Genomic DNA, 24,360 nt, shown 5'->3' with positions numbered 1-24,360 from the left:
GAGCCATTTGTAAGTATACCTGTAAAGAACAGGGGTCCCTGATGCTCTCCAGTTCCAAGGTGCCATGGCTGAAACATTTGTTTCTTTTGATAAATCTGCTGCTCCAGAACATGGACAGAGGTTCACATAGTCAGGATACAGGACAGCAAGGATATAGAGACCTTTGCCATGCTGTAAGCACTGGGACATCTCTAAAAGGCCACTCTTGTATTTGTAAATGTGCTTGGACAGCAGGTCATGAAAAACTAATTGTTCAGGCACAAAGGGACAGCTTCATTTAAAGGGCCATTTGATAAGATGATGGACATCCCATGTTCCAAAATCTACATATCATTGCCCCAGACTTCCCAGATGAAAAGAAAATCAGGAAAAACACATCTTTTTAAATTTTTTTTCCAAAAAAAAATGAATACAAGAATTAGTTTCCTTCCAAGATCACTGGGATTTCTTCCCCACTGACACAAAGTCAAGGTGAGGGAAGCAAATTGTTGGGAAACATAATATCAGCCCACCCAGGCAAGGGATCTGTTAGATCTGCCATCCTTTACAGGCATAATTAAGTGAAATAAATTACATTAATATCATTAAATTTCATTTATTTTTAAAAAATATATTTCCCCTAACTTGAGTTGTGTCTAAATCACAAGTAATAATACTTCTGCCTCCAATCTATGTATCTTCTTGTCTGCTGTATCAATCTGTCCCATAAATATATTTCCTTGGACAATAGAGGAATTAGAGTATAGATAACAATAGAGGGAATTGTCAAAGAATTGGACATTCACCAAAAGCAAACTGCTTTAGGAGCTACAACTACATTGCACCTTGCTGTGTCTGTGGGTAACCATGTCATAATGAGACTTATCCTAGTATTAGATCCCAGAGTCCTTTATAAGATTTTCAGGGAGTGAGCAGCAAAATCCAGGAACTACGGCCTACTCTATCTTCTTTAGAGAAATAAATAATTGAAAAAGCATTTAAAACAAACTCAAAGAATCAAATAGAATACTAATACCATCACAGGTGATTTTTCCTCTGTTTAAAGACAACTGAAAAGGGTACAGGTTTTGTGTGTGTGTGTGTGTGTGTGTGTGTGTGTGTGTGTGTGTGCGTGTGCTTGTGTATATGGAGACAGACAGAGTTATTCTCAGAAGTCATCTACCTTGGTTTTTTGAAATGCAGTCTCTTACTGAGACCTAGAGCTTAGATTTGGCTAAGCTTGCTAGATAGCCAGCGGAAGGGAACTTCTTGTCTCCATTTCTCTAGCCCTAAAATTGTAAATGCATGCTACTGTGCCTGGCTTTTCTTACATGGGTGCTGGGAATCGAACTCATATCCTCCTGCTTATACAGCAGGCAATTTACTATCTTCTAGCCTCAGATTGTGATGTTTAAGTGCAAAATCACATGATTTTTAAATTCTCATGTGATCTGAAATCACAAAGGGACAAAAATTCTTGCTAAAGCACAGGGTCTGAAGCTGGCAATTAGTGGAGAATTGGAGAGTAAGCCGAAAGTGTAGTAGAATTCACTTCTCTTTTCAGAAACGGCCTGGCAGGGCCATCAGCTGTAGAGTTGAAGTTCTCATTCCTCTCCCTTTTGAGGTATATTAATCCACTTTAAACATGTATCTGTAGTCTTTTTTTTTCATCATTATTTTCTTTTTTTTAAATTTTTTTATTAGATATTTTATTTACACTTCAGATGGCATCCCCTTTCCCCATTCCCCCCCACCCCCCTTAGGAAACCCCTATCCCAAGCCCCCTTTTCCTTTTTGCATTTATACATTTTTTAAAAATAATGTTAATCATAGGCTTTATAAGTTTGGAATTGTTCAATCAGAGGTGTAACCCACTGACCGACCTAGATATAACAACTATCTTTGACTGGTGGAGATACTTGAACCTCTGCCTCCCTGTCTCCCCCCTCTTTCTCTCTTTCTTCACCTAGCTTCTCCTCTCTTTCGTCTTCTCCTCTTCTTACTCCTTTTCTTCCTCTCAGTACTCCTCCCACCTTAGCTCCTCCTACACATCACCTTTCCTGTTAAAATGAAACTTTTCTCTCAAAATACAATTAGAACATAATTATGCCAATTTGTACCAGTGAGGTACAGTATCTGTAGTCTTTAGAGGTATATTATTCCACTTTAAACGTGTATCTGAGGTCTTCAGTGTTTCTGCCCCCAATGCCAAGAAGTAATCTGAAGATAGAAAATGTCAGGCACCAAAACTGATAGATGGTGTTGTGTTTTGGAATGAGGGTTTTTTTGGAGTCTTCAAATCATATAAAAACTACTGTTTCTTGGTTTTGAAATAACCTTACTAAAATAATTGGGATGAAAGTATTGTTTCCCATGTGATTTAACCTATTTATAAGCATTAATTAATTACTATGGTTTTAAAATATGTGTTACAAGACTACCCAGACAAAGTAATCAACAGGAAAGTACTTAAATCAGAACAAGTTAGAGACAAAGGTGTTCAGGATAAAGGACATACTTGAGTTAAGGTGAGAAGTATGAGACTGGGAGAAAAAAATGGCATGCAGTGATTTTGCAATTTTCTATCTATACATGAAGCATATGCACTGTGCAGTCTCTATTAGTAGTGGTAATATTACCATAAACCATAATGACAATAGCATTTGAGGGGGCCTCACTAAGTATATAACCATATGTTAACTTATTCAGTATTCATAATATCTCATCGGGTGGGGGTTTCAGTAATTCCCATTTTACAGATTTCAGGATTTGAAGCCAGAAAGGCTGGCTCAATAAATCTGAGAATCTCTTAATATCTCTTCTATTACTAACATTTTGCGAAATGTCAATATAAAGTGTCTTGATAACAAAACTAAAAAACAGAAAAATGGAATTGTAAATGGCTATCCCAGGCTAATACTAACTCTGAAGACATGCAATTTCATTTATAAGCAACTCTGAAATAAGAGCAACCCTGAGTACCTTTTAATTGTTAAACTGGAGATACCAGGAAAACATAAAATCTGTTGAATTAATGTACTGATTGATCTTTAAAAGTCCAATACTAATTACCTTAAAACTAGTGAGAGTAGACTAGCATGGGCTACTTTAAAATCAGCTTTGAGCTTTCTGCCCACTCACTGACTTCATAAAAATGCAATGCAGTACAACTTTCAAACTTTGATGCTGTTTGGCCTGTCTCTTATTCACCTTCTGTCTTCAGCAAAATTTAACATGTAATTAGGTTGTATTATGACCTGAAATGCTAGATAGTCTCCTTGACAGAGGAAAGAAAATCAACTGCCATGATTGAAGTTCTGATGTGTGTGTGTGTGTGTTGTGTGTGTGTGTGTGTGTTCTTGTGTGTGTATGTGTCTGTGTATATGTGTCATCAATTAAAACAGACAATTTCCTTTTGTGTAGAGCACAGCTATTAAACATCTCCCGTTGTCCATAGATCAATCTAATATGGCAGTAACTTACTATCTGAATCAGTTAAATATGAAGGGTTGAAGTTTTCTCTTAGCTAATTAAAACAGAAACACTTGAGAAAAGGCAGGATGTAGACACAGAGGACAGCCGCCTCTGGAGGCCCCTCCTTCAGCCATCCACACACTCGGGAACTTTTCAATTCTGCTGGCAATTGTGTTCCACAGCTCACCAGAATGCATTCTCCCTTTCTCTCTGATTCAACTGTAAACAAAAATTAAATCCCTCTCCTTAGTATAGTTTGGAAAGGAAAGCCCTAATGAAAACCAGAGCACATCTCCCTCTACTGAAAAACTAAGTATGCCCATCTTTCTTACTACAAAATACTGTTTAACTGCCAAATTCAAAGGTCTCATTCATTGTACAACTGTCCAAAAGGTCCCCTTTATAACTTGAGACTATTCTCACTCTCTCTTTTCAGGAGACGGATCAGTATAGATTGTCTGGAAATACAATAGAACTAAGGAGTATTGGCCCATGCTTGGATCAAGAGCTTTTGTCTTAGAGAAGAGCAAGCATGTGTATGAATATGGATTTTTCCAACCTTACCCATGACCTGAGCAGTCAGTGGCATTTAGCCTAGTTCTAATGCCCATCTTAGAGGCTGGCAGCACATAGGCACTCTGTACAGAGGTTAAGAAGGCTCACCTGAAAGCAATTACCTTGCAGCTTTCTTGTGTGTGGTCTCCACAGAGAATGACTAGAGGAAAACTACGGCATCTTTGATTATTTCATCCCTTTTGGTCCTTGCTGATTTTTAACTTCCAAACCCAACTTTGAAATAAGTGTTTCCGGAGCATTTGACTAGCAGCATTACAATATCAGAATGCTTTACTCTGAAACAGAGATACACTGCGGTACAAGTCCCAATAGGCAGAGAGAAAGGGCATTAGATGGAGTCCTTCTATGCTGACTTCGTGGTGGATTTCACTTATACAGTCATAGTGACTTTATTAAGAAATGTGTTCTTGAGTAGTAAATTTCATCTCTCAGACAAATAAAACCATAAATTTAGTTGGACTGAAAATCGCTTGTTACTTTGGCTCTTTAACTATCATCATAACATAAATTGTAATAGTTACAACTATCTCTGGGAGTACATAGATATTTTGCAGCTGTTATAAATAAATGGTATTACAGTTGGAGATATGTGACTATAAAAGCACAGGAAAGGTAGTTGAAGAAACAACACCTGGTTTCCTATAAGTGTCCAAGAAGCCCAAGTGTCACGAGACAGGAACTACATGCTTTTCTAGCTCCTTTAGGTGATCACAGCAGACTAGTGTACATTTTTGCAATACATCACTGCACGCATTTGCTGCACACAGTTAAAAAACCCCAGAAGTCCCAAATCTGTTCCTGTGGTAGCTGAATTAAACCTACCCTCTAAGACCAAGAGCAGTTCTACAAAAGAATAATTTGAATAATTACTAGTCTTCTGGCTAGAATTCACGACATGGAACGTTTTTGGTCCTTTTTTGCAGAAGTTCAAAATTAAAGCCTTGGCTAAGTGACGATAAAACAGAGACCAAAGCATGTTTTAAAAAACCAGCTTCCACATTCCTATAGAAAAACTGTCAAACAGCATGGACAGGCAATTCGTGGAAGACATGCATACGATCAATAATTTTAAAAAATTCAACCTCATTCTCATTATGCATCACATAGATGCAAATTTCATAGTAAAGTACCATTTTCTCACTCTCACATCCGGAAAACTACTAACAATATTGCTGAGGATAAGACGAGATAGGTCTTCCACTACTAATCAAGTGGAATATGAATCTTGGGCAACCTTGGGTGCAATCCAGCAATCTCTCAAATCACATCTGGAGTCTTTTAATACATGCTTGTCATTTAATATAACAATTTTTATTACGATCTATCTTATAGAAATATTTATTGACAAAAATGTTCAACAAATCATAAAGTTCAAAACGAAATGAAAATAAGAATGTTAGTGGGAGAATGAACTCAAAGGTATTTATCATGTAGTTAAAATATTATGCAACCATTGAAAGCCATATATCAAGAATACATATTAATGTGGAAATGGTGGCAATAAAACATTGGCTGAAAAAGGAGGACACGATGCTAAGTGCCATCCTAGTTGTATATATTTAAATGTATGAACAATATGTCTCTCAGAGTAAGATAAATGAGAGGAAATACAGTAAGAATGAACAGAAATTCTCCTTGGATGGTAGAATTTCAGATCATGATTTCCTCTATACGTTTCTATATTTTCCAATGTAGGGAAGTTTTCATTCTTTTAGTAGGCTATTCTGATCTCTGCATCTCTCAGGTGGACTTAACTAGATTGCACCACTAAGTGTGGTCATTGATAAAGTCCTAGTCAAGTTCCTTGACTAGAGATCGTTTTGAGTCAAATGCAAGTTTTCAAGGTGCCTGTGACCAGGACTAACCCAAATGTGTAGTTATTACTTTTTTTTTTAACTTGAATCCAAGCTTACTATCAATGCCCCCATGTTTACCTGCCAGCCTTACCTGGAAATGTGGTTGTGTGGGGTTCCCTCTGAGTTCCACTAGGATGTCAAGTTCAGTGAGCCCAGATGAACATGAAAAGTCCAAAAACAGTTTGAGCTCACTGTGTTCTTTTCTCTTTTTTTTTTCTTACTTACCACTTGATTAGTTACAAAGGGTGAAATGAGCCAGCAATCCCCATTCTAACTCATACCTAATTCACGGAAAAGACGATCACGTGATCATTGAAAACTGTGGTAGCTTATGTGAGTCTTTAGTGGAGAAACACAATCGTCGGCAAGATCACGAAGGTCAATATTATATACCAGGCATTTTGCCAGGAAGTAAAACATGGCCTTATCCCTCCATGACTGTACATTATGATGAAGAAATAAAAATAACTGTTAGATGAAGAATATGAAACAATGAGGGATCAGTGGTGAGAAAGTCTCCATCCTTGGAGCATCCAGAAACGCTTCAGGATTGGGAATGTACTAGATGAAGAATCAAAGCAATACGTAAAATAGATTTCATCTTTCTCTTGTGTAGGCCCATAACAGAAACCTACTTTCCATTGATTTTGATCATATGACCCGCACTGGGAAGATCTATGATGACCACCGAAAATTCACCCTTCGAATTCTTTACGACCAGACTGGGCGACCTATTCTGTGGTCTCCTGTGAGCAGATATAATGAAGTAAACATCACATACTCGCCTTCGGGGTTAGTCACATTTATTCAAAGAGGAACCTGGAATGAAAAGATGGAGTATGACCAGAGTGGAAAAATAATCTCGAGAACTTGGGCTGATGGGAAAATTTGGAGCTATACCTACTTAGAAAAGGTAAGTATATGGAAGGGAAAATGAATAAGAATATTGAAGGTTACTCTAAGTACCCAACTTTATGAGGACCTACAGGAGAAAAATCTATGTTCTCACTACATAAATAACAAAACTCCATCGTGAACCTGTACAGATGGGCTGTTTTTCAGCTGAAAGCATCCCCATCCCTACCCTCTGCCAAGTTTTTTTTTTTCAAGCTGAAGTCTGGATAATGGCTTAGCTTTCTACTTATTTGAGCATATTTGTTCATCCCCTTGAAAAGGTGTCTGTACTATTATGAAAGCTCATACTGAGAGAAAATAGCTAGTAAATTCCAACACTCCTCTGTGTTAATGTATCTCAACTCCAGTATAAGGCCTCTTGCCCAACAAATACGGATTTTTTTTTCCTTACCACAGCCAGTGAAATTTTAGTTGTACATATTTGAGGACTAATTCTCAAAAATAATTAGCCCGAGGGAATGATGACAAGGAGTGCTAGTTGGTAGTAGTCTTTTGTGTGTACTAAGTCTCCACCAGCATCCATAATGGGAGCCGATGCTCTCTGGATTAAAAGGATTATAATCCCACCACATGAATGATTGGTGAAACATTAGCCCCTACACAGCAGAAAATTTCCACTCATATCATTACCAATATACAAGAAGAACAATTATCCTTGATCTGCCATTGCCAAGACTGATCCCCCTCCTAAGATATAAAATTAGTCATTTTATATAAATTAAAGATATAAAATTAAGTCATTTCAATTAAATTTGTTGTTCCTGAATTCATTCCTAGGAAAAGTAGAAGATACTTTCTTTTCCCCCGGGGTAATCAGTATCTCTTAGAAGGGTCACAAGATATTATGGCACACGTGGCAAAAAGGGAACAATTTGTGTGCTTCTGATACAACCCTCAAAGTTTGGTTTTTGAAATGTGGTGTGCCAGTGGCTCCTTGCCATCAAACAGCTAACTTCTTACTTCCCAGAGTCAGTTGTTGAAGCACTTTCTTCTCGAAGAGGAAAAGCAAAAGGTGGCAGTCCTCTGCTATAGCCTCCTAGGGTCCTTCCCTTCAGAGAAAGCTTTTAGAATGTATAATCTGTATTCTGAGCAGGGGAAATCTGCATCTCACAGAGCAAATCTTTTGAATTTCAACAAAGAACGACTGGGAAAATCCCGTGGCTGAGGACTACATTAAATGCATTGAAACATTAATTGAATCCAAATTATTTGGTAGCATCTACACATAGTCAAAATGTCTCATAAGGAATTTACTAATAACTTTGATATAGATAGATATATATGCACATTTTAAAAACATATATGTGTATATCTTTAAAAAGTCATGCCACTAACCTAACAGTTTTCCTTTCCCAGCTCTTCCATGTGAGTTGGAAAGTAGCCAACAGTCCTTAGGGGCATGTAGGGGGTTATAGCCTCCAGAGCACTAGAGTGTGACCATCTAAGCTAATTGCCTGCAGACAGTAAGATCTCAGCCTCCCAAGACTCTCCCTTTTATGCCATCTATATAATAACAAAATGTCTATTGAAAAGTTAAAATTCAACCCCGCATGCAGTTTTCTCTGACACCAGTGAGGAAATATGGTCTCTCTTTTCCAAACTAACTGTTTACTTTGTCACATCTGCTTCAGGAATCACACAAAAGAAACTTCATATCAGCTCCTTTTTATACAATAAAGTATTTAGTGGGTACCAGTTCCTTAAAACAAAACAACAGCAAAACAGCCCAACAGAGTAGGACATACCTGTATCCCCAGCCCTAACAAGGTGGAGGCAAGAGAATCACAAATCCTGTGACCCTTTCTCAAAAAACAAACAAAAAGGAAACAAAAAAAAAAAGACAGAAGACCCGTTGACCTAGAATAATATGTTAAGAGAAATTTCAATGATTTCCAATTGTTTACGAACCAGTGAAACGAGCCAAATCATTTGGCCTTTTACTTATTGTGCCTTTATTTCCTGTGTAATTTATTCTTTAACTACAATAATAACTACAAAAGTCCAGTCCTACAAAATACATAATTATGGAATGGTTTTTCTACTTATAAAACGGCTGCATTCATGAGATTTCTAATCACGTCATCCATATTCTTGCCATAATTTCCTAATTCATTCTGAAATTGATTTTAGTAATATTATTATCACCAGTGATAAATAACTAATTCACTGAACAAATGCAGGGCCTAAATGAAATAATTGATGGTAAGTCAAGATAGGAGCAAACAGAAAAGAGAAAAGGGAGAAAATAAAACCATCTTTGAAATTTGGATTCAAAGAAAAGTAGAGAACGAAGGTTGGATTTTTATGTGCTTTTTCAGGGGCTTGCTTTTCTGTGACTCCTTCCACTCTTTCTAATACTGTCTTTTAACATAGATTTTACTACCACATTCTTTTAATGGTACAGGGAATGGGTGAGGATACACATATTACTTCTCATAGTATACAGAAAGAATGTTCAAACTTTAAAATATATTTTTCTTTACCCCCAAATACTCTGGCATTACATTTGAAAAGCTCCTTGCTGTGCTGACACCATGATATCTTAAAATCAGCATCACACTTTTTTTAACCTTAGCATGCAACAATTTCATAAAAAAGAAAAAAAATAGTTTCACTTTCTCTAGAGTAGGTGAAAGTTACACATACCATTTTGTGAACAATGCTTTGTATTCATTAGGAAAAAATAAGTATTTGGCCAATGGCTGTGGTTTCTTAAATAATCTCTTCTCTATTAAGAAAATCAATTATTGCTTCTTAGTTTTTCTCTCTGTAGTCATTAATTTTCTGCCTAGATTTATGACACTTCTCTAAGTTAATTATATTTTGAAGACCGGTGCAACGAAGTTTGTATTATATCTGATGTAAATCTTTCAGTTTCCTAAAATCACTCTTACAAGCTCCATTTTTAAAGTGCCCTTAAATATATTTTATAATCATTTAATAAGAAGGTTTAGTTTTACGCATTTACACAAAAATGCCTATTTGGGTTTGTTTTCAAGGCTTACTGCAGAGACAGAACATCTTTGACTTCAGTTCCCAGGTAGCCCCACACTGCCATCTGGTGATCATTTGAGTGTTAATACCTTTTCAAATTTCTACTTTGGTTTCTAGTCTTGTTCGAATAAGTATACAGCCATGATTGTTCTCTTTTATTTTCTTTCACAGAGATTTCTTTTACAGTATAATAATCTATTTTAAAAAACACAAGCCTCCCACTCTATTATTCTCACTAATCAGGAATAGCTTTTTATCCTACAGTAGCACAGTGGACACTGGATAGACGCACAAGCATTGTTTTGGAACAAACTGTTAATAATACCAATCCAAAGTGAAAAAGCAGCCAAATGGGGCTAAATGGTATTGTGACAACAAAACAATAGCGTGCGGGAGATTTCTAATCATCTCCTCCACGTTTTTGCCATTAGCAGGAAGGTTTAAAACACACAGGGAGAGGGTGGCTTTAAAGGCAACTCGGAGTCAGCACCACAGAGAAGCAGGGATCAGGCACTGGTTTGCTACAGGCTAAAGGAAGCAAACAGACAAAAGAATGCAATAGCAAAGCCGTGTAAATTTTTGGCAAAGCTAGTGCAGTGCTAGAATAGGCAGGACGACGGTGCTGGATAATGTGTGGCAGCCATATGGTGATTGTCCCTGGCCCACACCACAAGTGACAGATGTCATTTGTTCTTGGCAAACTGACAAGAGAGAGTGGAAAGGAGCTGGAAAAATCAGACTTTGGGGGGGGGTGTGGAAATAACACAAAGGTATTTTCACCAATTACTGCATCTACCCCACCCACTTCAGTGTTCTCCCACCTGCTGTCCCATTCATGGGAACAATTCCTTCTGGTTCTAAAGAGTTTTGCATTAATGGAGAGAGGGCCTCTCTTCCTGTCCCCAGGCCTTCGCAAGATTGTGCCTTTTATTCAGGAGGGTTTGCAGATCACAATGGCTGAACTACAAGATGTGGCAAGCTGCAGGTGTTTCATGGGTAGCAAGATGACAGGATTTCTGCATCTACTTCTGCATCCCCAACATGATGGTGGTGGGGAAGAAATAACAACCAAATGAGCAAACAACACTGATTTCGTGGTATTGACACGCAACTGAAAAAATCATACATACAATATTACATCGTGCTTCTGCTGGCTTCTAAAAATTCACATTGCATGTGTTTAAGTAATTAACACTCACAGTTATTTATGTGATTTGCATGTAGAAAATGAAAAGATGTCTATTGTTTTCACAACGCAGAGCTCAGAAGTTGAACTTAATTTTGTTGTTGTTGTTTTGTAATTCTCAAAAGGGTGAAACTCTCTTAAAGCATTATGTTAGAGTTCCTAGGGTGAATTTTTCATTTCTATGTAAAGACAACAGGACTGAGGATGTAGCACGGTGTGCTTGGTTAAAACACTGAGGATGTAGTGTAGTGTCTATGAGTGCTCACTACACAACAATGAGAACTTGAGTTCAAATCCCCAACACCCACATCACATCACAAAAGCTATGCATGCCTAGCTTCACATTTACCTATAGCTCCAATGCTGCAGGGGACAGAGACAGGAGGACTTGAGACTTACTGACCACCAGGATGGCTCCGGATTCATTGAAAAATAATTTCTCAGGAGAATAAAACGGAGAGTTAGAATAGGGTACCTTGTGTCCTTCTCTAGCCTCTACAAATGCATATACAGAAACAGATGCATATGCCCACATACAAATTAAACAAAATCTCTTTTTAAAGTAAGTTTTAATTGCCAGTGAATTAGAGTATTTCATAAAACAGTGGTTTTTTTTTTATGTGTAAAGAAGCTGATACTGACTTTCTTTTCCTGTGGTACTGGGGATGGAATTTACAATCTCACATGTGCTAGGCATGTACTCTTATCAGTGATCTATATTCACAACCCTTTAAAGAATTATTTTGAGACAGAGTCTTTCAAAGTAACTGAGGCCTTAAACTCATTTTGTATCCCAGGCAAGCCTTGACCTTGTGACCCTTCTGCCCTTAGCCTCCTGAGTAGCCTGGATTATAGGCCTATACCAGCAGGCCTGACTCATGTTTCTGTTTAAAATTATACCAACCAATATTTATTAACATCAGCTATATAGAAAGTATTATACTTTGACAAATAACTGATCCTAAAATTAAAAAAAAATTGTGTGTTGGGCAGGATATAACCAAAGAATTCTTCACTTTTAATCTCGCTCTCTCTCTCTCTCTCTCTCTCTCTCTCTCTCTCTCTCTCTCTCTCTGTCTCTGTATTAAAACATGAATCAGATTGAAAAATGAAAAAGTTAAGTATTTATATTCAACATGCACCTTTTCAGGAAGACAAGAACTATATAAAATCAATGAATTTCAGTGGATCAAAGTTCACACTTGATATGCCCTGTCCCCACTTTATCTCCCTCCAATCCATCCCCATATAAAAGCAATAGTGACCTTTTTTAAGACACCAACCTGACTGTTTCTCACCTCACGTGCCTGTCTACGACTTGCTTAAAACTTGACAGCCCTATTGCAAATGGGCTTAAGTCTCAAGCCTTAACAATTCATGCAAGTTCTAGATTCAAATGTATTCTTACTACTCACTATCACTACTCCAAACCACACACATTCTGGCCATACAAAGTTCCTCTCAATCTATAGGAAAAGGCCATTTTCATAGGCTTCCTTAATACTCAACCCCTCCTAATGCTGCAGCCTTTACCAGAAGTATGCTTCCCTTTCCTTCCGTCTTTGCCTACCCAAGATTATTTAGGTTTCAACTTTAATCTTCCTTCCTAAGTCTGGGATCACCATTCTTCCTTTACTTTCCTGAAGTCATTTAAACATCCCCTGTCTTAACTCATTTTACACTGTATTATAATTACTTGGTTGCTTGTCTTTCTTTTCCATTAAACTGCAAATTCCATGATGGTAGATAAGATTACTGTGTACTACTACATCCTCTGGGATCTGCCACAGTCCCTGGCACATAGTAATTGCTAGAAAAATATGTGTTAAATGGATGAACGTGTATTTCTTGGAATCTCTTAAATATTCATGGTACAAATTACACTATTTTGTTCTTGTCTCATTTCAGTCTGTGATGCTTCTCTTACACAGCCAGCGGCGCTACATCTTTGAGTATGACCAATCAGATTGTCTGCTGTCAGTCACCATGCCTAGCATGGTGCGCCACAGCTTACAAACCATGCTTTCAGTGGGCTACTACCGTAATATCTACACTCCACCAGACAGTAGCACTTCTTTCATCCAAGACTACAGTCGAGATGGCCGACTATTACAGACTCTACATCTAGGGACTGGGCGCAGAGTTTTATACAAGTACACAAAGCAAGCAAGACTGTCTGAGATTCTCTATGACACCACTCAGGTCACATTAACATATGAAGAGTCTTCTGGAGTGATTAAAACAATACACCTGATGCATGACGGATTCATCTGCACAATCAGATACAGGCAAACAGGTTTGTTATGAAACTGGGTAGCAGTATACCTCAATATCCATACTCTCTTATATTTTTATCATCACATTCATAAAAAGAAGTACTAACCTCTCATGCTAACTCATGTTTGACTGAACAAATTTCTGTTTTCCTCTTTACACTATCTTCCATTCTAACTTTGAAGCACACTGTAGTCTACCTGAAAGCTGATTCCTTAATACCACACCATATAGTTCTGTCTCTCTCAGCTTTCAAAACAATTGCAACTTCAATACCTATCTTAACCCTGCACTTCTGCACTTGTTCATATCTACCCCTGTATCTTTCCAGAGATCTGTGTATAAGACATGAAGCTCAGAAAGCAGCTCAAGCCCTGGGTAACCTCTATAAGCTTCAGTTAATGACAAAAGTCAGAACTCTGGGATTTATTTCAACCTTTGTATTTGTAACATGCCCAAAGCCAGTTACTTGAATGTTGGACATTGTGAAAATCTAACCATCTGACTTTGTAGCAAAGGTTAACTAAAATGAATTCATTTTGCCAGTGATGATAGCAAAACTGCATGAACATAATAGCAGTTTCTTCCCTCTAGGCTACTGGATAGGTTATTATTTTGATACTCTCTATAATTAAATTGATCTGTAACTGTGCTATGCAATATTTTCCATGTCTAGTGACAAATGCTACATGTGTATGTGTATGCACGTGCACACACACACACACACACACACACACACACTGATATGCCCAGGCATCAGACACCAGAGACCAATCTATAATAAAATATGATTTTAAGTATAAAAGTATCAATACTTAACCAAAAGCTCTGAGATTATGCCTAGTTTATCAGATGGTTATTTTCTCATTTTTATTTTTGTTCCTACAGGACCTCTCATTGGACGTCAGATTTTCCGATTCAGTGAAGAAGGTCTTGTGAATGCACGGTTTGACTACAGTTACAACAACTTTCGTGTCACCAGCATGCAAGCTGTGATCAATGAGACCCCTTTGCCCATAGATCTATACCGATATGTTGATGTTTCTGGTAGAACAGAACAATTTGGAAAATTCAGTGTAATTAATTATGATTTAAATCAAGTTATAACTACAACAGTGATGAAGCACACCAAGATCTTCAATGCCAATGGACAAGTCATTGAAGTCCAATACGAGATCCTAAAGGCAATTGCCTACTGGATGACTATTCAGTATGATAATATGGGCCGGATGGTCATATGTGATATAAGGGTAGGAGTAGATGCCAATATCACAAGGTATTTCTATGAATATGATGCTGATGGGCAACTTCAAACTGTTTCTGTGAATGACAAAACCCAGTGGCGGTATAGTTATGATCTGAACGGAAACATCAACCTTTTGAGCCATGGGAATAGTGCTCGTCTTACTCCTCTCAGATATGACCTCCGAGACCGCATCACTAGACTAGGGGAAATTCAGTATAAAATGGATGAAGATGGTTTTCTGAGACAGAGGGGAAATGATATATTTGAGTATAATTCTAATGGTCTGCTGCAGAAAGCCTACAATAGAGTTTCTGGCTGGACTGTACAGTATTATTATGATGGGCTTGGGCGACGTGTTGCCAGTAAGTCCAGCCTAGGACAGCATCTCCAATTCTTTTATGCAGACCTTGCTAACCCCATAAGAGTTACTCATCTGTACAACCACACAAGCTCAGAGATTACATCTCTTTATTATGATCTCCAAGGTCACCTTATTGCCATGGAGCTAAGCAGTGGTGAAGAATATTATGTAGCCTGTGATAATATGGGCACTCCACTAGCCGTGTTCAGCAGTCGGGGTCAGGTCATAAAAGAGATTTTATACACACCTTATGGTGACATCTATCATGATACATACCCTGACTTTGAGGTCATCATTGGTTTTCATGGAGGACTCTATGATTTTCTTACTAAATTAGTGCATCTAGGGCAAAGGGATTATGATGTTGTTGCTGGCAGATGGACAACGCCTAATCATCACATATGGAAACAGTTGAACCTTCTTCCTAAACCGTTCAACCTCTACTCCTTTGAGAATAACTACCCAGTTGGCAAAATTCAAGATGTTGCAAAGTATACCACAGGTATTTAAGTGGAATTCAATTAAACTGAGCTTGACCTAACTTACTGCTAGACAATCTTATTCCATAGTCTCAATATCTTTGTAGAGATGTTCCCTCTGCATGTCTCATTTTGTAGAATAAGAAAAGCATGGGACTTTTTATCAGGTGTAATGCTTTTGCATCCTGATTCTTTCCCTTTAAGCTATTTTTATGCTCTATCCATAAAAGCTTGCCAATGTACTGCCATAAAACAATCAGGATTGTGTTACATGGAATAAATCTAGGGTCACAATCCAGGTGGTCTCAAAAGCAGTGCCATATTATGAGTTTCACTACAGTGAATTGAGCCTATTCCTGGGATTGCCCACAGGTCAATAGATTTCCCTACATAGGGGAATGGATATTGTTTTGGAGTAAATCAAATAAGGGGAATGCTCACTTTACCTTCCCGTGGTCTCAACATTGACAGCAGAGGCATATCTTTCAAATTAGAAAGCACCTTTTGAATGTCATTGTTTTTTTTTTTTCTTTTAAATTTTGTGTCTCACAGACATTGGCAGTTGGCTGGAGCTCTTTGGTTTCCAGTTACATAACGTACTACCTGGATTTCCCAAACCAGAACTAGAGAACATGGAATTAACTTATGAGCTTCTTCAGCTTCAGACAAAGACCCAAGAGTGGGATCCTGGAAAGGTTAGTACAAATTTGAACAACAAAAAAAAAAATAACAGAATATCATCTAATGCACAAAAAAATGATTATTTCTTTGGGAGGCTTTTGGGAGGCTTTTTGAATGATGTATGAGAAGCCATCTGTAAGGAAAGGATCAGGAAAGTAGCTTTAAAGGGAGAAACTAGTAGATTACTGAAGACAGCACAAAGGAATTGAATGTCTTCCATTCTAAAATCAGCTAGCAACAGTAATAATGGACTCTAGAGAAAAACTGTACTAAGACTTCAAACTGCCAACTGATTTCAAGAATTGTGCCTTAAGAACATGAAAACAACATAGTAAAACTGTTTTTGATAAAGAAAAACATAGACAGGTATTATAAACAAAGATATTACATTCTGTAGTGATAAAGTTTTGGAGAACTATGAACCATGAAACAAGGAGGTAGTGGCAGAAAATGACTATGGGAAAGGAAGTAAGAAGACAAAACTGAAATTTGGGTAGAGAAATGACATTTAGGTCAAAATTATAAAGGAAAGAAAATTCTAAGTAGATAGATATTGTAGAGCTATTTTATAAGAATTTATGATATATACACAGTTTTTATAACTAAAAGTCATTTTTAAAAACTGTCAATAAATAAACAACTGTTAAAATGTTTGAAAAAATATTGGATATTAGGAGGGTTCTTAGTCTTTTCTCTTTGTTTGTTAGCAAGTTTGAAAGTTGCCCAAGTAAGAAAAATACATTAAGTATATGTAAAAAGATCAGCATGTGTCTTTCATATTTTTCAGGGTTTTTTTCAGTTATTTGTAAGACCATAAGTGATTTAAAGCAGGAACTATGCTTTATACAATTTTTTTGCAATCTCAAATTGCATAATGTATCACCATGTGTAGTAATAACATCTAGTTAGTGCCAGTTACCTTGCTGAATATAAGATCTATGTTTTGAGGGAGCAGACCTATTTAAGGTTTCTTCTATGCCCCTCCCTACAAAAGTCAAGGAACATCACAGAAGAAGGGGCACAAAGATCATAAGAAGCAGAGGTTACAGGGACTGCTGCAGAAAAAGTGTGTATTCTGGACATGACAGGCATGTATATGTATAGTCACAAACTTTCAACGGCTCTGGTTGTCTACACCAGACGTACACAAATTCAATCTAGTCATTGTTCCAGTATTGCAGTGGGACTCACAAGGCCCCAATCCTAGTTGAGAAGCTATAGGCATTCAATGACTACAGAGGGGGCAGTTTTTCTCAGGGGCAGAGCCTTTGGTGAATTGTCCATGCTACCGTGGATGGCCCTGTACCTTCATGCATGTGAGTAGCACCATTTGGACCAATCGGACTCAGTATAATATACAAACACAGGAGGATACAAGTTGGGAGTATGATATGGGGGGAAGTACCTGGGAGAAGTTGGAAGTGAGGAATAAGGAGTGGATTTGATCAACATAAAATATATTCATGTTGAATGGGAATTTTTTTCCAGAAACTGGCTAACACAAGTAAGTGCTAAAAAGAAAAAAAAAAAAAAAAAAAAAAAAAACCCACAAAGTTCCTTGTAGCTGTGAAATTGTGGGCTACCATGTTTGAACATATTTTCTTACACACAACTAAAAAAAACCTGAGAAATCAGTACCTGTTTTCAAGATCTTTGATGTAGAGAGTCCAGGTTTTTTTTTTTAATAATGACTAAATGACAACTTTTAAAACGGGATCACGCCTCACCAGTCTTTCCTTTCCAATAACCACCAGGCATACAGCAGTTATCTAACCCTGTGCCGCCTTTGCCCTGTGCCTTTTTTCCTAGATGATCCTGGGCATTCAGTGTGAGCTCCAGAAACAGCTCAGGAATTTCATTTCCTTGGATCAGCTTCCTATGACTCCTCAGTACAACGAGGGGCGATGCCTTGAAGGAGGGAAACAGCCGAGGTTTGCTGCTGTCCCTTCTGTCTTTGGCAAGGGTATAAAATTTGCCATCAAGGAGGGCATAGTGACAGCTGATATTATAGGAGTAGCCAATGAAGATAGCAGGCGTCTTGCTGCCATTCTCAACAATGCTCATTATCTGGAAAACCTGCATTTTACCATAGAAGGGAGGGACACTCACTACTTCATTAAGCTGGGGTCTCTGGAGGAAGACCTTGTGCTCATCGGTAACACTGGGGGGAGGCGGATTCTGGAAAATGGTGTTAATGTCACTGTGTCTCAGATGACTTCAGTGTTAAATGGGAGGACTAGACGATTTGCAGATATTCAACTCCAGCACGGAGCTCTGTGCTTCAATATCCGGTACGGAACAACTGTCGAAGAGGAGAAGAACCACGTGTTGGAGATGGCCAGACAGCGCGCGGTGGCCCAGGCCTGGACTCAGGAGCAGAGAAGGCTACAGGAAGGGGAAGAAGGGACTCGGGTATGGACAGAGGGGGAAAAACAGCAGCTTTTGGGCACCGGGAGGGTGCAGGGGTATGATGGGTATTTTGTCTTGTCTGTTGAGCAGTATTTAGAACTTTCAGACAGTGCCAACAATATTCACTTCATGAGACAGAGTGAAATAGGCAGGAGGTAACAAAAGAAATCTCTGCCTTTGCGTCACCAAAGACTGCCTGTTTTTAAAACAAAACAAAACAAAAAAAGGTTTATTGTATTGGTTTTCTAGATCAGAACTCTGTATATGTAAATATGGAGGAAAAACATATCCAACTGCCTTTCAATGTGACAGAAGATGGTATTTTAATATTGTTTGTTTAAACTCTTTAAGAAATGACAGAGATTTTTAGTTCTTGTGTGGCAGTATTCAAAAGAACACAAGCTGAACTCAAACAGCTAACACAAATGTTTTCAGAAAGCACCACTTTCAATTTGTTGAGCCATGCATATGCTCAACTACATAAAAAGAACCCAAGGTTCTCAATTTCTATTGGGACACCAAGTTTCACATCTAGTTGTTGGCAAAACTTATAGGCTACTTAAAAAGTGTGGTGCAATAGTATCTAAACCTTGCATCTCAAAAGACTGCCAGCCCCCTTACATTGTCCAGATCTGTTCTAGGAAACTTAAAAGGAAATAGAAAATATCTTCAAGCACCATCTCCTGGAGTCAGAAAATGTTTTCCCTCCTTTCCTGATTTTTCCTCCTTGCCTGTTAAAAAGTAAATGCCATGTTGTTGTGCTGTGTTTTGGCGTGTGGTGGCTGGCTTCAGTCAACCATACCTTGCTGTGGGTGCAGTAAGCAGGCTGAAGAGCCACTGATTTGCTTGTGTATACGTGATACCAAAGCAGCTGGTCGATGTGACCTCTCTCACATAATCTGTTTTGACTCAATTTTTTCTCCATTTGCCCAGCTGTATTGGCATCATGTAAACATAGCTTTTATTAACCTGGGTAGGAATTTCTCATTTATATATAGGATGTGCTTTGGTCATAGTTTCACATTAGTAATTCAGTATTAGTAATACACTAATCCAATGGTTTGTGCACATGAAAGGTAATATACTAAAATGGATGGTTCTGATACAAGAAAAGAGGCGTTAACAGGTCTATGTGCCTGGGATGCTGAGAAACAAATTAACTACTGCTGCAGAAATTCCTAAGAGCCAAAACCTTAGAAACAATAGACCTTGCATTACAGTGAAAATGAGATGAAAGCCAACATAACAATAGTTGCTGCCTCATCATTTCCTCCCACTTAGAGTCATCTTTCAAATGTACAATTTTGTATTGAATCTCCCAGCCATATGCAGAAAATTGAATTAAGTGAATCCTTTCCAACTTAAAGAATTTCATCTATTACTGAGGGGCAGACTAGATTTTCACCAGTGTAATTTATGTGGTTATTTTAGTTCTCTGTCTTTATTCTATGTATTTTTTTAAATAATTTTTCCACCTAGGAAAATAGCTGTTTTCAGGAGGGGCTGTTTGTTTCATAATTGCTCAAAATTTAGAGAAATGTCAGGGTTAATATTAATATTTGCTGTAGTTTTCTCAATCTCTTATGAATCCTGCAGTAAAAGAAGCCACTTGGTGAGCTGAGAGATTTGTGTCCATAGACAAAGAGGCAGTTTATAAAATGCTGTGTAATTGCAAGTTGCCGCAAATGAAAATTCATGACAGCACAGTGTGCCCAGTAGAAAATTCCCAGGAGCCAGCTTCTACCCTCGCATCACCCGATGAACATTTGCTATGTCTGGAGGAGAATTTATGATAGACTGTTTATTTAGATTCTTTCCAGCTACTACCTAAATACAATATGGGGTCATTGTCCTGGTTGTAATGATAGTTGCATTGGAAATATGCAAAGTCAGAATCCAGGCTCATATAAGATTTTTGTTTTAAGAATCTGACTCTCATTATACAAACAATGAAGAAGAGGGACCCCAGAAAAAGAGTAGAGGAGAGTGTATTGAAATATTTCATTGTTAAAACCTTCAGGTTCAGATCATCACATACATGTGGTGAGAATGGGGGAGGAAGAGAGAGAGAGAGAGAGAGAGAGACCATGATGAACTCATCATTTATCTTTGTAATTGGAAGCACACCAGCTCCAGATATTGCCAATCCAGACTAAAATCCCAGTATAGGGTTTTTTTCCGAATCAGGCTTGTGTCATCAGTACAGTATTCACAGTAGAATACTAACAAGTTTCGAAAACATGTTGAAAATTCAAATACCTCCACACCAACCTAAAAATAGATCTTAAGTTCCTAGAACCTCTGACATTCTTTTAAGTCAATAGGAAAATAATTTGTTAACTGTATATAAAAGTACATTCTTAAATGTGGTGTATTTGTATCACTAACCCAATGTGTCAATTTTGGAGTCTATTTTGCCTCTATTTTAAGTGATTGCGCTCTCTTGCAACTCACTAGTGATGTATCATTTTCAAACCGATTTAAATATCCATTAGAAAGAAATATTTGGAGCTATTCCTTCATAGTAATTACCTTGAACTGTGCAATTCTAGTTTGTAATATGTATTTAGTTAGTTTGTGCCTTTGGTTACCTAAAGTTATATTTGTATTATATTCAGGAAATGCACTTTTTATCACTTACAACTGTGGTTTTAATACTGCCTTGAAATATTATTGTTCTCTTTACAACTCCTAAAGTTTTGAGGAGGAAAAGAAAAACCAAAAGGTTTTTAGTACTAACAAGTTGCAAATCTAAGAGAAACATTTTGGCATTTCATAAAAAGAACATGAGAATATTAAGTATATTGCTTCCTGTTGGCAGAGTAGAAAGGATGCTTTCACTGAGTTTTAGTTCTGAAGTTTGAATGAGAGGACAAATCATTTGAATTTCCTGATGACAGTGCAGCTTTGAAGGGAAAAAATGCATGAAATTTCTCGCAGGCAAAAAGCAGGTGGCTCACATGACACAGCTACATACCACTCATGCAGGTTAAAGTGAGACGATAGGATTTGATGTTCCTGTGAGGAACGTTCTGGGAGGGATACAGGAAATACTCTGTGATTGTTTCTTTTCCTTAGACCCATTTCATTGGTGTGTTTTTAGTTTTAACTTGTTTTACTATTGCACTCCAAATGAACTGAAAAGTTCAAAGTTTAAAGGTATTTAAATACAGCCATTTTTAGTTGTCATTCCAATTGCTGTTGATTAGAAGCACGGTTTTGGAAGGAAAGAGAAATACAGCTCAATTCATTTTTTTCACCAGAACACTTGCCATAGAAATAAGTATATGTTTTATTTTTTAACCCAACAAAATAATGTATAAAATAAGGATGACATTTATTCTCAAGCCACCTAGGAGCTCTATAATATATAGACGACTACATATATATGAAATAATATATACAACATAGCCAAATATATGAACACTTGACAATCTATAATTTGGAATTCACATACTACCTACATAGAGGTATACCATTCCATTACAACTTTCCTTAGAAGTTTAGTTTCCAACACTTAGTTCTGCATTTCCTTTTTCTCTTCCTTTCCCACCAGACCTGTTCCCACAGTAACTTTACCAGAGAGTTCAGATTTGTTTGTGTTAGGGACAATTTAGTTCAATTGCAATGAAAAGCAGAATCACATATCAAGAAAAGTTGGAGAGAATGGAGTGTACTCTAGCTTGTAGAGAAACATGTGACTATAGATCGGATGCGCCATTCTTGTTTACTTGGAGGAATTCACATATACATAGCAACCTGCCTAATACTTCAGATCTCAGACTGCTCTTCCACAGCCTTCTGTAAGGTTCTCTATTCTGCAAAGAAAATAAAACAAACAAAAAAAGAGCAAAAGAACAAAAACAGAAAAAAAGAGAAAAACAAAACAACAAAAAAAAATAGTAATTATTCAACCACAAAACAGTGACTTATTTCAGTGTGTCCTTTGTGTGAAAGCTGTTAAGGACCAAATATGCTACTGTGTGTAAAAGAAATCGCTTCCTAAACAGTAATTGAACATACTTAGAGTTAAACTTGCTGTGGATTTTGTCTTGGCAGTTGTCATCTTACATTATTTGTCAAAGGAAATGTGTTTGGCAGTTAAAAATCTTTCCTTAGATTTAGTGGTGGACTTTAACCTCTTAAATAAATGTTAGTATATCAGATTGTGTCCTTGAAAAATATTTTACGTGTATGAATCATGACAGTGTCTAAAATCTTTACTGTTCTTCTGGCAAAAACATCAGTAAGAGAAACGGTGAAAAGGAGAAGTCCAGCCTTTCTGTTCCGAAAAGGACTCTTTTTAGCTGCTTCCTTTCTCATGAAAAGTAAAGATGTTTACAGTGTATGCCAAGATTTTCAGTTTCTATGTAACAACAGTTAGAGGTTCTAATCATACTGAAAATTGTGTTATAATGGCCTGAGCCGTGTTGCTAGGAAACAATAGGTTCCAATTTTGTATTTCTGCTCTCCTGTGCTGAAAAGTGACTGGATACTGTACAGGTTCATGTTCTCTGGCTGCAGTTCCATGGTCTTTTGCATTTTGCTCTGGCTTTCAGGCCGGAAGCATGCATTTTTTTTCTACAAGAGCATCACAACAACATGCTGTAAATATTTAAAGTTAAACATTCTGTGTCAATATTTGAAAGAAAAGTACTTTGAATATTTCATTTTTAAAAAATAAAATTGCAAACGAACATCGTGTCCCATTTTATTTCACGCGCCAAACTGCAACCCCCATGTCAATCTGCTCAATCGAGATAGGAAAGGGGGCTCCTTGGAGGGAACAGTAAAGGCCACATGATTTTGAAAATGTAAGTGCAGAAATCAGAAAGGCACTAATCCTAGGCAGAGGTCCCTTCATTTTTATTTTTCATACAAATAGGATTGGTGACACAAATGATCACGTAATAAACAAGAGTGGCTGCAGTGAATTAAATGCCTTTAGGTTATGACTTTTTAAAAGGTTTGCTCTCTTTTTTCTGGTGCCTTCCTCAAAAATAAAGAAAAATTAAATTAAAAAAAAAAACTACAAACTGGTGATGGAGAGCTAGAAACGCATGATATCTTAATGCATTGCCAAAAATATAGGATGTTTGGAGACAAGAGTGACAATCATGACAGACTTTACAAAGAGACAACAGGTCCACACAGGCCCTATACCACAGGTTTTGACAATTAACAATTTTTACTTACTTTTCATACAGAGATATTTGTAAATGAAACTGGGAAATATGGCTAATAGGACTTTGGATGTTTGACTTGATAGTAATTGCATCCATGTGACTATATAACATTCCTTACTAAAATTTGTCATTTACAACACTTCAAAATGCCCTCCTGATTTTTCTACTGGTTGATTCTATATAATCTATCACTATCATATATGGCATTATATTTATATGTACACATATAGAAATACACACACACACACACACACACATATATATATATATATTACACATACATATATAGGACATCACATATACAATGTAAACTATAAGCAAGACAGCAGTGGACCAACCAAATTGGACCACTCTCTGCCATAGCTATCTCTTGAGAGACAGAGAGAATAGCCAAGGACAGAGAAAGCCTTACAGGTTTCTTTTTTTTAAATAGATGGGTGGTGCAGTGAGAAGGAGCCTGGATGTTAGAGTAGATGAAAGAGAGTGTGAACCAGAAGAGCTAGGGGTTGGGGGTTGGCTAGCGTGGGAACTAGATACCCTGCTGCCAGAGCTAGCCAGCTGTACGGGCAAATTAAAGGAAGTAGGGGTTCCTCCAGACCAACAGAAACCCACACTTCCCTAGTTTCTAAGGAATGCTGATCTAAGGCTTCTGTTTATCAGCCATTAATCCTTCTGCTTAACCACAGTCCAGCCTAAGCTGAGCCCAGACTGTAATTTAGACATTGTCAGTGGCACGGGCATTTT

The 24,360-nt window shown here is 37.5% G+C and overlaps 1 protein-coding gene across 1 annotated transcript in view; it reads left to right on the top strand.

Annotated features, from left to right (window-relative positions):
- Tenm1 (teneurin transmembrane protein 1) overlaps positions 1 to 23,127 on the top strand; it is a 748,830-nt gene extending 725,703 nt beyond the window's left edge. The window contains exons 31-35 of the mRNA XM_034485178.2: positions 6,502 to 6,798; positions 12,889 to 13,276; positions 14,143 to 15,363; positions 15,893 to 16,035; positions 17,831 to 23,127. Of these exons, the coding sequence (XP_034341069.1) occupies positions 6,502 to 6,798; positions 12,889 to 13,276; positions 14,143 to 15,363; positions 15,893 to 16,035; positions 17,831 to 18,589 (2,808 nt within the window). The 3' untranslated portion in view covers positions 18,590 to 23,127. The remainder of the gene's footprint in view (positions 1 to 6,501; positions 6,799 to 12,888; positions 13,277 to 14,142; positions 15,364 to 15,892; positions 16,036 to 17,830) is intronic.
- Positions 23,128 to 24,360: the final 1,233 nt, after the last annotated feature.

This window comes from Arvicanthis niloticus, chromosome X (assembly GCF_011762505.2).
Source record: "Arvicanthis niloticus isolate mArvNil1 chromosome X, mArvNil1.pat.X, whole genome shotgun sequence".
NCBI lineage: Eukaryota > Metazoa > Chordata > Mammalia > Rodentia > Muridae > Arvicanthis > Arvicanthis niloticus.
The sequence above is the reverse complement of the archived record's forward strand: the minus strand, read 5'-3'. Positions and strand labels throughout refer to the sequence as shown.